The 14,961-nt window shown below is 37.3% G+C and overlaps 2 protein-coding genes across 2 annotated transcripts in view; both read left to right on the top strand.

Moving 5' to 3' along the window:
- Positions 1-14,961, top strand: part of shisa9a (shisa family member 9a) — a 736,130-nt gene that overhangs the window by 566,154 nt on the left and 155,015 nt on the right. The gene's annotated exons all lie outside the window — the stretch shown is intronic.
- ubald1a (UBA-like domain containing 1a) lies at positions 409-11,054 on the top strand. The gene is made up of 3 exons (XM_077201076.1): positions 409-676; positions 1,167-1,226; positions 9,456-11,054. Exons 1-3 carry the CDS (start codon positions 569-571, stop codon positions 9,753-9,755), a joined length of 468 nt encoding a protein of 155 aa, XP_077057191.1. The 5' UTR covers positions 409-568; the 3' UTR covers positions 9,756-11,054.

Genomic DNA, 14,961 nt, shown 5'->3' with positions numbered 1-14,961 from the left:
CTCTTCTATGAAGATGCAAGTGATTTAATTGGTGTTGGAAGATTTGTTTACCATATTTGGGAAAGTAGTGGCATAGCTCGAATGGGAATTGGACGGGAGCGACCGTCATTCATAAATTCTGCCTTCTAGAACTTAACAAACAAAGCGTTGCATGCTGGGATATGGAGTTTTGGTGTATAAATAGCAACTTAAACACGCACAATTACCCTGATTGTGTAGTTCATATATACATTCTCTATGGTTGAACTTTGTATAATCGAAATCGTAAACTTCTATCTCGAGCGCTTCAGCATACACGTCAACCGAATGCAGTGTCATCAGAAACACAACAAACGACGAATCCCTGAGCATACAATTCCCATGACCTCCGCCCCTCTCTGATTGGCTGCGTCACGCTGTCAATCATATGGCGCTCGTTACGCCAGCGCTCCTACAGTAAATATTTGTGTTTGCTCAACCGGCTGTAATGGTGGACGACTGAAAGAGAAAAGCGGAGAGAATAAATCTCAAAAATCCTGTCCCGGGTAAAGCACTATTGTTCGTGGCTCGGAAATAAACACCAGCGAATATGGATGAACTCAAGCATCAAGTTATGATAAACCAGTTCGTCCTGACAGCTGGATGTGCCGCAGACCAGGCGAAACAGCTTTTGCAAGCGGCACATTGGCAGTTTGAGGTGAGCGCAGCGGAGAGCACACTATGCATGCCTACGCCAGTGCATTGTTTATGTGATGCACTGTATACATTGTCGCGCGTCTAGTTGCCATTTCTAGTAATGACTAATAACAATAACCCACACCAGTTTTATTGTAATCCTTTGGCATTTCAAATCTATTAATCGGTTTTATTTTTTAGATAAACAGGCTCTTAAATACACCCATTTAGTAGGCTATAACAATTGCGAAAAGCTCAACAGAGATAGACTACTATCCAATTAGAGTTTACTCCAGATTAAATACTAGCCTATAATCCCATGCTATTATGCAATGAAGATGACCACTGACAGATTACACTACAGCAGACTGTATCAATGTTGAGCTTTCGTTTCGTTTCGCAATAAGTGAAACCCCATCAGTTTCCCAGTAGGCTATAGCGTGATATGAATATGTTTAAATATTACTATACTGCATGTGAAGAAATGTTGTGTTATGATCTCTCACTCACAGACAGCCCTTAGTGCCTTCTTTCAAGAGACAAATATACCTTACGGTCACCATCATCAAATGGTGAGTAAGAAAGCCGCCATCTCTGTTTATAAGTGTTTACTTTAATGAATGTAACTTTTTTCTGTTGTACGTGTTTGTTATGCTACTATACGAGCTCAGTTTATATCGTGGCTGCAACAATAACAATGTAAAGCTGGAGCCATAGTGTCGGCCATGTTGCGGAGAGACGGGGCTTCCAGAAATAAACACACACACTGACACACACAGGCGCTGTGTTCACTGTTATTACTGTAGTGTGCCGAGGTAGGCAGTATTTCAGTGTTGCAGTATAACTGAAATGAAATAATGGCCGCAAGGTTAAAGTATCACGGATGTGGGATTTCATTCGTCAAGCAAAAATCAGTGTCTTTTTGACTAGGGCTAGTGTTTAACTCCTTTATTAAAAGGGGACATATGATATGTGCATCATGATGATGGAGTTCTGGAATATCCTACTGTCACTGTAAAACCTTGAAATAGTAGGTATTACACTAAGGTCCTAATACACTAATACAACAAGTTCCTATTAGTAAATGTTTAATTTAGTGTTCATTGTTAGTTCATGTTAGCTGGTGTCCATTAAATAATTGTAATATATACAGCTTTTGATTTTAATAATGTTTTGTGAATTATGAAATTAACTTGAACTTAGGGGAAGCTTATATGAAACGGAAAACTTTGTATGCCTTTTGACCTTTCATTTACATGACAACAGCGTTTTGGGGGCCTGAAAACACAAACTTTTGTAAATGGGATTCAATTAACATTTATTTGTATAGCGCTTTTCACAATACATATTGTTTTAAAGCAGCTTTACAGAAAATGTATGTCTACATAACAATTTAGAGTGTTCTGTTATCGGAGGTGACTGTCCAAGTTATGTATTTCAGAAATGTGATTTAAAGTGACAGTTTTTGAAAACTACACCATTGCCGTTATCATCTCCATTTAATCTACAAATACTTGTATTTGTGGAAATGATGACATCAGGCGCATGTGTATTATGTGTTCAGTCTATAAGCACAAAGTGTTTCTTTACAGAGTGACATCGCCAACTACTGGCTTGGCATGTAAAATGCACCGTTTTTAGTCGTTTTTGTGGATCCGTGTGAACGGGGATCGTTTGACAACATTGTCGTCCGTACAACAAAAATGCAAGGGAAAAACTGTTTAGTTTTTAGTAAATTAGATTAATAAATGCTTTGAAATTATTTTTTTTATTGTTTGTTCATGTTAACTAATGTTGTAGTAACCTTATTATAAAGTGTTTATGGTATATGGTATATTTATGGTAAGAAAAAGTCTTGGAACTTAATAAAATGTTTAAAAAGTGATGCAAATTTCTATAGTAAAGATACATTTTTCTAGTTATGCTTTGCTGTAAAATATTTCATCTATTAAATAATGTTCTTGTGCAGATTAAAAACATGCTTGCAGGTCATAGAAATGTTCGAATAGTGAGTGAATCGTTCTTTTGGGTCAGTTATTTTTAATTCCAGTTAGGCTGGTTCATAATAATAATAATTATGTAATTAAAATTTGACAATCTTTTATGTTCAGTTACATATTACACATCAGTACACAATGTTGTGCAATATTTCAGATATCAGTTCACCCCATGTTTGTGTTATTGATGTGAGTGGGATTGGGGGATACAAAAGTACCTATGGATCATTGTTTGAGACTGAATGCAGGACAGTTTGTCCACTGCCTCATAATTTAAATAGATCCAGGTGAAAGCAGAAGCAGAGGTGTGATTTTTGTGGCATGGCTGCCAACACTTACTAATGTTATTAGTTATGCTCTTCTTATCAAGTTTGCGCCATAATTTCCCTTGCCTTGGCACACAAATTTTGATTGAAAGTGAAGTCATAAGTGTATTAAAAAATACTTGTGTGCTTACGTCACAGAGTGTTCTTTTATGTTGGTTTGGTCCTATAGTCTTGTTTGGAGGGTTCCTAAGTAAACAGGATTTCAGAGTTGCTTGTTGTAAATGAATCACTGATGTTGACTGTAGTCTTTGAACATTAAATCACTTACTCAACATGAGACTGAGGGGGGTTTTTTGTGTTGTTTTTTTTTGCGTGAACTACTCATTCAAGCGTTTATTTTTAAAGCACAACATCACAGCCGCAATTAAAGTATACCACATGTTCATGCCTCCCTGAAGCTTAACATCTGAATGCATTGCTGTTCATTCATTTTACTAATAAACGTTCATTATGAGGAAGTGGTTGTTGTGAATGGGCAAATCGTCAAGGGCTGAGATCATGCTCTGGACAGATGTATGTTAGATGTTTGTCTCCTAGAGTGACTCTGCGGCTGTAGTCCTACAGTAATTGCTGACCACGTTAACTCATAACTCACACGCTTGAGCCCAATTCTCAAAAAAGAAATTTGGATGTCACACTGAAAAACTTAATTATGAATTATTATAATGAAATCTAGGTTTTGAAACACACACAAAAAATTCACAGTAAAATTCACTCTGTTATCAGAAATGTATAGGCCTATATTACCAACTATTTAGGTTTTTTTCAATTGATGATTCTAATTTATAATTTAATTTAGGTCATCAATTATTAAACAAAGATATAGATCTGTTCTATTGATTTCTATAATCAAGTAAAATATATTTGAAATCAAACATTTAACAGAATGTGTGGTTCATTACCAAAGGATAAAAATGTAAAAATCCACATTTTGACAAATACCAAGGATTTTTGTTAGTGAAGCTCTGACCATGAAGTCACCTCCAGTAATTAAAACAGGATTTAACACACAAAGAGTAGAAAAGGCTCTTTTCCTGGCATTGAGAGGGAGGAGTACAAGTTCTGGTAACTTTAACTGTGGTTTGTTCCTGGGTGTGACCTAAGAAAGAATAGGCAATATTAAATATTTTAGCTACAATCTGCAGTGTAGACAGATTTGGGAAAAGGTTAGAGCAATGATGAGATTATGGCAGTTACCGGACAGTTTGATTAAAATGATCATGGAGCGAAGCATCTTATCTTGATGACCTTACAGTCATGTTGCCTATAAAAGAGAGATGTTCTCTCTTGTGGAGGCTGTGAATTGGGGAAGTGGGACAATCAGATCTTGTGAAACAGTATAAAGAAAAAATATAGGTTAAGAAGTTTTTTTTTAAATGCTGGAGTCAATGTATGCAAAGTAATTCACTCAGAGTCAATGATTATGTTTGAACTGAAGCATCTGGCATTTCATGCTTTGTGTTATTAGGGTACCAGAGAGAGTAAACCACATATACCACATTTACAGGCATTGTTTCCCAGCATGCATTGCAAATGTGCAAACAAGAAGTTGGTGTGGACATGGAGTTATCATTATAATTATTTTTACATTCTTGGTGTGAACAGGCCATTAAAGTATAGAGTATTTCATCATAGTTATAGTACAAACATTCTTACAGCGAATTGGATTTAAGGTTAACCTCTTTAGGGTTTAAGGGGGATCCATGCCTTCCTGTTTCATGTATTTCTGTTCACATACTCCAGAACAAACAGTTTAAAGCATGAAATGGAAATTCACCCTATTTTGTAGATGTACACATGCATCTCACAATCCAATCAACATAAAACTAAGTCCCAGTACATGTTCATTTTTCAATAAGCTGTTTGATAAACGCTCATCAAAACAACATCAAAATACGGAAGAAAATATCTGTTCATCGTGCTGAAAAAAGGCTCTTAGACATAGAATGTCATAACTCTCCATGATGTATTTCAGTTGGACGCCGTTTAAACTGCTCCGATTGAACAACTTTAGCTGTTTTACGATGCACATAACTTGGCGGAGGACACTGCAGCCAGCATTGGCCAGTCGTGTCCTTGATTAGATTTTGTTTTCACCATAAAAAACATCAAATTTCAGACAATACAATATATTTGCTTTGTAATCCCTCTGTACTGTGCCAACACTCAGGTTAATAATCAAGCCTCAAACTGAGAGATAATTTGCTCACATATGTGCAAACACTTGAAGAGACGCACACACACGATAATAGAGTGCAGAGATCAGGAAAAATCTCAGCATCTCTGCAGTATGTGATTACAAATTACAGTTCTAAAAATCAAAGCAGCTCCTGAAGGCATTGTCGACACCTCCCAGCTTCTCTCTTTCTCTCAGAGACTCGCAGATATGCGTACAGTAGATCAGGCAGTGCAGTTCTGTTACAATGGAACACTGCAGTGAACCGTCAATTATCTCAGTACAAACCTTATTATTATATTTCAATCGCCATCTGCTACAATGTGTTCACTTTCCATAATTCCAGCTCTGAGTCATGAATACATGCGTAAGAATGTAAAAAAGTGGTTGTAGTAGAACCTCCGAGTACATTCATTGAAAGCATGGAGCGTGAATTGCGTCACTGTTTCAGTTCAAAGGAATCTGAAAGCTTTCCTTTGTTTTACGTGATACATTTTCAGATATTTCCAGTGGAATGGAGGAGCGTTTTTCTCAAGCTCACGTGAAATCCGTAAATCCCCCCACTGCTTGTTTCTGGATTGGAACAGTCTGGCTACTTGAACCATAGAAAGGGAAACACAATTGATTCTCTTTATTTATTCTCCCTGATGCCCATGCAATGTTTATGAATGCGCTTGGAATAGCAAATACACTGTTTAATGTTTAACACATGTTTTTGCATTGGTTCATGTTTGAAATGGGCACACAACACAATGATGTCCATTTGGAGTCAAAACATTATTGATTGAAGTCCCACATTTGACCTGGATCATTGTCAATGTCTTATAGAGTTCGACAGTGGGTCTAGGAAGTAAAAATCCCATTAATTTAACGATAATTTATAAATCTAAAGCTACGAGTTTGTTAATAGATGGTATATGCTACCTTATTACCCATGAATCTGCAATGAAATCAGAGAATCGAAACAAGCAAATTGTGTCATAAGAACACTTTAGTAGCCATACACTCCCATGAAGCACTGTGAATTATGTGATAGATTTTCCCTATGCTCTCAAACAACTTAATTATTTGTGTTTCGGGGCGTTTACTCCGAGGAGGCAAGGGAGGCAGTGCCTCTTGTAAAAAAATCTATTTAAAAAAATATACATATAACGACAAATATTACAAAATGTGAGATTAAAATTTTTATTGTCTAACAATGATTCACCTTGTAGCTGGTTGGTTTGGTTCATGGTTATAACTCTTTAATGGGAAAAATACTTTCAGAACCAAGGTTGCTAAAAAATGTAGCTGGCACTCAATTGGTCTTGTTTTAAAACAGAAACCACTCAAACGCCTTATTATTTCAATGTTAAAAACTTTTTTTGATTGAATTTAATATGTAGAGTGAAACATAGCCTATGTAGGCCGTTTGTTAGTGGATTTCTCTAAAAAAAAACATTAACATGTGAGTCTGTTCAAAAAAATATGTTGAAAAACGGAAAAAGTAGTGGTAATTTTCTGCCAGGCAGAAAATGACCACTACTTTTTCCGTTTTTCAACATATTTTTTGTCATATGTTGAGGAAAAGTTTACGTACATTTCCTTTAACCCTAAAACAAATCACAATGCAATGCGCAATTTAAAATACCTATAAAAAACAACAACTTATTTCTATCTAAACATTCTTAGAATTCCAACCAGCAAAACTGCAACATCGGCTCATCCAACGGCGTGAGTTTGGGGCTGGGCTGTCTTTTTGTCCAACCATTGAAAGACAAGGGGTGTGTTTAGAAGCCGATTTGAAAACATATTTTCTTGCAGTTCTGTTGGTAACACACAGCTTTAACACTAACAGTGTCCCAAAACAGACAAAAACAGTTAAACATTCACTAGGTTTCCGAGTAAATGAAGTGTAACAAACAAAAATGCAGTGTAACAAAGTGGACTGGACCGTGCACCACAGGTTCTGTTTTTCTACGCCAACTCTGACCTCATTTCTCATCAACAGATCTTTCCTCACAACCAAAATATTTCCACAGCAACCCAGCTGTTGACCAAAGCATGTTTGTTATGTACACTGCATCTCATGTCGATGTTTCTGAATTATGGAGAATCTGCAGATGCATTTGCTCTCGGTTTGACGGCTGTGTTAAGCCACTGAGCTTCTCCACATCTGCAGCAGCTGTCCTGAATGCTGATACATTTTTAGATTCAATTTTGTGCGACTCTCAAAAACGCCCCCTCAGTGCCATTTGAATCCTGTTTAACAGCTTCATAGCTTCTTCTTTTTTTTAATCCCTCAGACTTCCTGTTGTAAACACTTTTGTGAATTAAAGCCATATAGGGACACTGAAGTCCATTTGAGACTTTTGACCAGCCACAATGGGGTGATTGTGGTTTTTGGCGAGATATCCTTACTGATGGGTCAATAAAAACTGCAGGCGGCAGGATTCAAGGTTGCTGACAGGATGGGACACAGATACGGATTTGATCGCTGCAGTAAGACAATATGGGCATGTTTCTCATACAGTACCTGTGCAAGGGCACATTAGGAAGTATCCCAATGAAACGCTGTCCATTCATTTAGCTTTCATTCACAAAAATCTCTAGATTTCCCCCCACATATTAGTCCTAATTCAACCCACAGACTGCTCATGTGCGCATTTGTGGCAGCCTTTGAAATGTTATTTATTATGGTGATGTTGCTCTCCCCCCGAAAACATTGCAGGATAGCGGGGCTGCTCTCATGAGGCCTATTGTGTACCTCTGTAAATGTGAGTTTGGCTGTGGACAGAGGACAACGAGTTTAGAGAGGACAATGGGAAGGTCACCGAGGTAATGGAGTAGCCGAACATCGCACAGAGGAAGGCAGAGCGGGTGATGCCTGGGCATAGATGAGAAACAGGAAGTAGAACTGTTAGAAGAGCACCAATCAGCACAGGCAGAAAGAATGCGAAGGAAGGGAGGGAATGTCGGGATGATCTTCTGGGACACCTTAGCAGAATTAAATTTTGGCACTGTAAAATATTTTAGCTGCTTGTCAGACAGTTTAGAATGTGTTCAACATGAAATGCTTTCCCAGCTTAATTTACTTCTGTAATCTGTAAAAGATGGGACCTAATCCTATCCATCAAGGAATTGATTACATCACGGAAAGCGGTCTTTTTGTGATATCAATATATACATGATGGGTTTATGACATCAGCCAAAAAGGAAAGTCATTTTAGCGGTGGAGAAAGATCTAGTTTACTGATTTAATTTGATTAAAGTGTATGACCTAAATAAAACATATATATATACACCTGTTCAAAAGTTTGAGGTCAGCAAGATGAATAAATACTTTTTATATTCATGATATATCAGAAGTGATATTAAGGAAATTTATGAAAAAAGATTTGTATACCAAAATGTATCACAAAAATGTTAAGCAGCAAAAATGTTTTTTAACATTGATAATAATGAGAAATGTATCTTGAGCAACAAATCAGATTTCAGAAGAATAATGTGACTGAAGACTGGAGTAAAGCCCAATTTATACTTCTGCGTCGAACTCACGCCGTAGCTACGTCGTAGGCTGTGCGTAGCGCGCATACCCTTCGGTGTACCCTGACGTGCACCTCTCCAAAAATGTAACAACGCGTCAAATCTACGCGGACGCAAGCGCTGTGATTGGTCTGCTAGAACCCCTCCCTCGCGTTTCACATGCTCCCTCTGCATGTGTAATTGCGCGTCAACGCGGACAACGACACAGAAGTATAAATGAAAAAACCAACGCGTAGAGGCTCCGACACAGAAGTATAAATCAGCCTTAATGGTTGCTGAAAATTCAGCTTTGCATCACAGGAATAAATTTCATTTTTAAAATGTATTCAAACTGTTACTGTACAATCGGTAACACTTTATTTTGATGGTCCCCTTTGAACATTCTGTTGATTATAAATAACGTTGCACCTATGAGTCAACTAGAGTCATTAGAGTATTAACAGACTGTCTGCTTAATATCTGCTAACTGTTTATTTCGATTGTTCCCCAACAGACATTCTACTGACTATAAGTTTCTTTGCAAGTACATGTCAACTTATTCTAACCCTAACACTATCAGTCTACTAATACTCTACTAACACTCTAATAGGAGTTAGTAGACATGTAGGAGCAACGTTACTTCTAGTTAACAGAATGTGTAAAAGGGACCATCAAAATAAAATGTTACCGTACAATCTTGCAGACCCCAAACTTTACAACAATAGTGGAAGTTTTGTGCAATTATGTGCATTATCAAAGAACACATTTGTGATTCTTTCTTCATCTGTTTGTTTTCAGATGTGTACTCCTGCCAACACACCCGCAACGCCACCAAACTTCCCAGACGCCCTCACCATGTTCTCGCGACTCAAAGCCTCAGAAAGCTTCAACAACAGCAGCAGTCCCAGCATGGCCACCTCGCCCCCTCCACCTCCGGTCAGCTGGGGCATGACCCCACCCGTGCCCAACCAGCAGGGCTTATGGACTCAGGGGCCGTCCCCGCAACAGGCCCACCAGCCCCCAGGCTGGCCCTCGGCTGTCAACCAGCAAGCGGCAACCGAACAGAAGGCCAGCGTCGCCATGGAGGCCGAGAGATGAGGGCCTGGACTACACGGCCCACGGGAGGGGAGCGAGGGTCAGTGGAACTGGTTTTTCTCTCTCACTCACCAAACACGGAGGGGGAGAGAGCGCAACCAAGAATAACCAAGCAACATGGACATTTACAGAAGAGGAGCGAAAGCCAACACAAAGGTAATAAGAGAAATAAAGAAACAAGCGCACATTGTATTACTAAGAAAGAGAGCAACTGAATTTTTTTTCTAGAATCAAAAAGTAGTTTAACATATATGGGACTATGATCATTGCGTCCTTGGATTATTTCTGGTATTTTCACAAAGATGGACGTCTAGCATCTGAGGCAGCAACTTTTCTCACGTTTTACTTTTTATCCTTTTATCTGATGTTCTTTATGCAAGACGTTGCATGTGGATTAGCGATCTGTTTTTGCGGTTTTTAACTAACTAGTAATGCAAGCGTTCATGTGTACAGTGTGTGAGACTTACACACTTAAACATTGTGTATTGGACTTACATTTTCTCTTTCTCCATTGGATAATGGGACTTTTTTCGTACCTCACTGGTCACCTGACTCTACTCAACCAATCAGGGAATCTCACTAGTTGAACACACTTTTTTCGAACTCGAAACGGATATTCCATGATGCTTTGCTTTGTCAATTATGCAGTAACTCATTGATGTCCTCAAAGATTGTAAAGATTGGTCTGAAATTTTATTCTGAAAGATCTGGATATTTTATACTCATGGTTCAGTTTTATTTAAATCTGTTTTTGGGGAAGCTGGTTAGCTGGTTTAGGTGTGTTGTTTCTTAGTTGGGGAGAGTAAATCCATACCGCTAAAGCTACATTAAAACAGACTACTATACAACATGTTTGTAAGCAGACTTGCCACTTTGCATGATGCATTCATATGTATATCATATTTTGTAGTTTCTTGCTTTTTGGGGGAATTCTACATGAACACTTCGGGAATTCTGTCTCATTAACAGTTATAGAAAAAGTATCTCCTATTCAAGTTGTAATCCTGGCCATATCTTCTTTTGTATTTCTATTTATGTAAAAATGATACAATCTAAAATAAAGTTTAATTTCTTATTGGATGAAAACAATAATTTCCAGAAGCAGTCAGTAACTTTTATTTTCCATTTGCACCAATTTCTGATCAAACTTTTCTTTTGGGGTCACTTGTTCCCAAATTGTTTTCAATGTATGTTTTCCCCTGTTTGACTGTATTGATACCATTCCCACAATATTTGTGGACTACCTGATAATTAACTTATCATTGTTTGTGTTCCTGAATAAATATTGTATGTGCTATGGTGTGACTTCTGTTCCTGGATTGATTGTCCACACTGTAAAAAAATTCTATCCTCCTCAATTCAAAATTTTCTAGTGACTGGTCACATCTAAATTTTTCAGTTGCCCCAAGTGAAATTCTGCACATTTAATTTTATCAATCTGCAGAATTTCACTTGGGCCAGTTGAAAAATGTAGATGTGACCAGTCACTTCAAAATTTTTAGTTGGGAGGTTAGAATTTTTTTTACAGAGCATTGTTTGTTGTTGTGATACTCTGATTGTACAGGTCAGTTTATAAGAATGCTTAATATAAATATTACTTAAAGGGCACCTATTGTGCAAAATTCACTTTTACATTTTTCCAGTAAAAATCTTTTAACAGTTTTCTTATTTTTCTAATACTTAATTTCGAATTAATGCCAGCAAGGATGCATTATTGATCAAAAGTGACCCTTATAACTTATAATTTATTAAATAAATATTTCTGTTTGAAATGAATTCTGTTCTTTTCAACTTTCCATTCATCAAAAAATCCTGTAATAGTATCACAATTTCCACAAAAATATTTTCAACATTGATTAGAAACAATAAATCAGCATTATAATGATTTCTGAAGGATCATGTGACACTGAAGACTGTAATGATGCTGATGATTCAGCTTTGCCATCATAGGAATAAATTACAAGCAAACATATCTTATTTTTAAAATGTTTAAATTGACAAATTTATATTTTTAAAAAGAAAAGCAAAAATTACCGTTTACGAAAATTAATATGGCCATTTGGATTACATGGAAATACATGATATACTAGGCATAAAGCTACAGCAGGTATTTCGTCAATATCAACTCATTGACTCATGGCCACTTGAGAGCTGTGGAGAGGTCAGCAGGTTCTCAAGTTGGATGTACTTGTTTAACCTCTGAATCAGAGAGAGAGAGAGCACGGCGCTACTGTTTGTGTTTTTCAGGGCGTGACTTGGAAACCAGAACGTTAACTTGCCAAGTAAACCGGCGTTAGCGAGCATCATTGCCAGATTAACCTTGGCATAGGCCATCAAACTTCGAGCCATCAGCCATCTTGATTTTGATAGTCAAATGTAAAGTCCAATCACACTGACTAAAGCACTCTTTATTTTAGCGTCTGAAATGGTCGCCCATTCTGTGTTCTGTTCCCATGTTATCACTGGCACAGCTCGAAGTTCAAAGCCCAATGTTCTTCATAGCAGGGGAGAAGGAAAGCGCAGATGTCTTCCTGCTAAGTGTGAACATCGTGCTGCATTTTGAAAAGGAGTTTGTGGTAAGGTTACGATGAGCTAGGGGAGGGGTCGCATGTTAAAGAATCAGAAAAAAGATGTATAACTTAATTTCTACTACTTCATTTTTACCTAATGCTAGGGATGAATTAAATCGATTAAAAGTGACAGTAATAATATTTTATAATGTTACAATATATTTCTTTATAAATGCTGTTATTTTGAACTTTCTATTCATCAAAGAATCCTGCTAAAAATGTACCAAGGCTTAAAAAAACATCTGAATCACCACAACTGTTTTCAGCTTTGATAATAAGAAATGTCTTTTGAGCACCAAATCAGATTTATGAAGGATCATGTGACACTGAAGACTGGAAATTCTGCTTCGCTATCACAGGAATTAATTAGGCTACATTTTAAAAATGTATCAAAATATGATAATATTTCAAAATAACACTGTTTTTACAGTATTTTGGTCAAATAAATGCAGTCTTGGTGAGCAGAAGCGACTTTTTATGAATCAGAACAGGTTGATATCAGATGACTCACACTGCCACACCAGGAGCCTGTCAGGAGTTTAGGCTGGAATGAATGAGTGGGCATGAGTCAGCACAGGATATTATGAGTAAAAGATTTGATAGCTGCATTAACACCTACAACACTCGTTCAGCTCAGTGGCCCACCGGGAAACTGGAAGCATGTCTCCTTCCCATGACCTTCCTGTTGGTATCTTTGCTCACGGCTGTCAGTTCTGAGCACTTTTGTTTTTAAGCCAAACTCCTGAGCTGGAATTCTGTGACTGTGACAACACGTACTGCACATAAAGCCAGTTTCAACAAAACTTCATCTGTGTTAGCCAAACTAGATAACATCATAACATTTAACAGGATTAAAAAATTGCTGAATTTGCCACACCAATGTTGCAAATACACCCAAACATTTGATCAATAAAAGTACAAATGTTTACACTTTATTTTTAGGTGTCTGTGTAACAGTGTAATTATGCATTTAGGTACTGTGTAATAATAATTAACTACATACTTATCGACCTTATCCATAGCAGCACCAGCTTTGATTTGAAAGTGAGGCTGTTAGGGATAGACATAAATCTCTTCAGAGGGTTGTTTTTAGATTCTGCTGACGAAACACTACAAAAATATTTTTCCAAGAAACTTCAGTACATAAAACTCCAGACATCACGAGCAGTGGAAAACTATAAGTGATCTAGAAACTTTATACAGCTTTTTACAGAGGATGCCGTTGAAAACACTAGTCTATCCCTCTCAGCCTTTCTTTCATACCGGTTATGGCGCTGCTCTGAATAAGGTCTACAGGGTTAGGATTGAGGTTTGTTTTGGTAATGTAATTACTACAGTAACTAAATGTAACAATGACACTGTAAACACAGAAGTGGGCAAAAATAATAATTCTGACAAAAAGTGATCTTTCTCATCCTTACTAATAAACCTGGTCACAATACATATGTTTAATGTGGCTAACTGGATCATGCTAACTACTCAAAGTCAGACAGAGCTGAAAAAGACAGAAAACCAAAAGAGAACGAACATCTGCAGTATAAGCTGTCATTATGCAAAACAGATAATAATTAGTATTACATGACATTTATGCAAAAAAATGTGTTAATGCTAATCAACTGACATGGCATTCAAGGCCTACATTGTTTTTTAATCAATTTATGCATAAAACATGGCAGACCACAAAATAATGATACAATTCTATATATTTGCAAGAATATTTGATTTATGAAAGAATTTTTAAAAGAAAATTTGGAAATAATTTACACTATACTGCTTAAAAGTTTGGGGTCGGTGAGATTTTTAAATGCTTTTGAAAGAAGTCTCTTTATACGTGCCAAGGCTGCATTTATTTAATCAAAATGCAATAAAAACAGTAAAATTGTGAAATATTCTTACAACTTAAAGTAACAATTTGCTGTTTTCATTTCAAAACATAATGTATTCCTGTGATTCATCAATTTCCACAAATCAAACCCATGACCTTGACCTTGCTAGCACCATGCTCTGTTTTAGCCACAGGAAAAATAATATGAAATCTCAAGAGAGCATCATTCTGCTTGCTTAACACACAGTCGGTATACGGTAGCCTACGTCTGAGTATAGGCTACAAATGAATTTTTGTTTGGTCAGACGGGTGTAATGATCTATTGTCTCTCTGATTTGTCCGCTCTCTTCCTCCCCCATGTTCATACGCACACGTCCGTTCCCTCCTGGCTTCTGAGGGTCTGCGCCGACTCACTCACTCGCAGCAGATTAGAACAACGTCATAGACAAATGAGCACAGCTGCCTGACCAGCACACGCTCACAGCCCTGTCTGCAGTGTTTCTGTCGGCCATTCGTCAGGCTGCAAAGAATATTCAACTCCAATCAATTGCATTCCAATGAGCTGTTTTGTAGTCATGTGCAAATTTTAATGACTGAGTTCACAATTAATTGGAGCATTATGCTTTTTTTAAGGAGGACAGAAACTAAAATAAGTTAAAGCGGCAGTACGTAACTTTTGTGGGTTAAACCTGATCCAAAATAAATTTTTGAGCAAGTACATACCAGCCAGTGTTCAAAACTATCTGCTTGCCGTAGCTCGATTCAAAACGGTAAGCTTGTAATAATGTTTTTGATTCCAGTGGTACTGGTGGAT

This window comes from Siphateles boraxobius, unplaced genomic scaffold, assembly GCF_051911475.1.
Source record: "Siphateles boraxobius isolate OS27281-9 unplaced genomic scaffold, OSU_SipBor_1 46, whole genome shotgun sequence".
Lineage (NCBI taxonomy): Eukaryota > Metazoa > Chordata > Actinopteri > Cypriniformes > Leuciscidae > Siphateles > Siphateles boraxobius.
Note: the sequence above shows the minus strand (reverse complement) of the source record. Positions and strands in the feature narration are given on the sequence as shown.

Excerpts from the sequence above, each read along its gene's own strand:
- ubald1a (XM_077201076.1), top strand. The coding sequence starts at position 569 with ATGGATGAACTCAAGCATCAAGTTATGATAAACCAGTTCGTCCTGACA. Across the intron at positions 677-1,166 it reads CGGCACATTGGCAGTTTGAG|ACAGCCCTTAGTGCCTTCTT; the intron begins GTGAGCGCAGCG and ends TCTCACTCACAG. Across the intron at positions 1,227-9,455 it reads ACGGTCACCATCATCAAATG|ATGTGTACTCCTGCCAACAC; the intron begins GTGAGTAAGAAA and ends GTTTGTTTTCAG.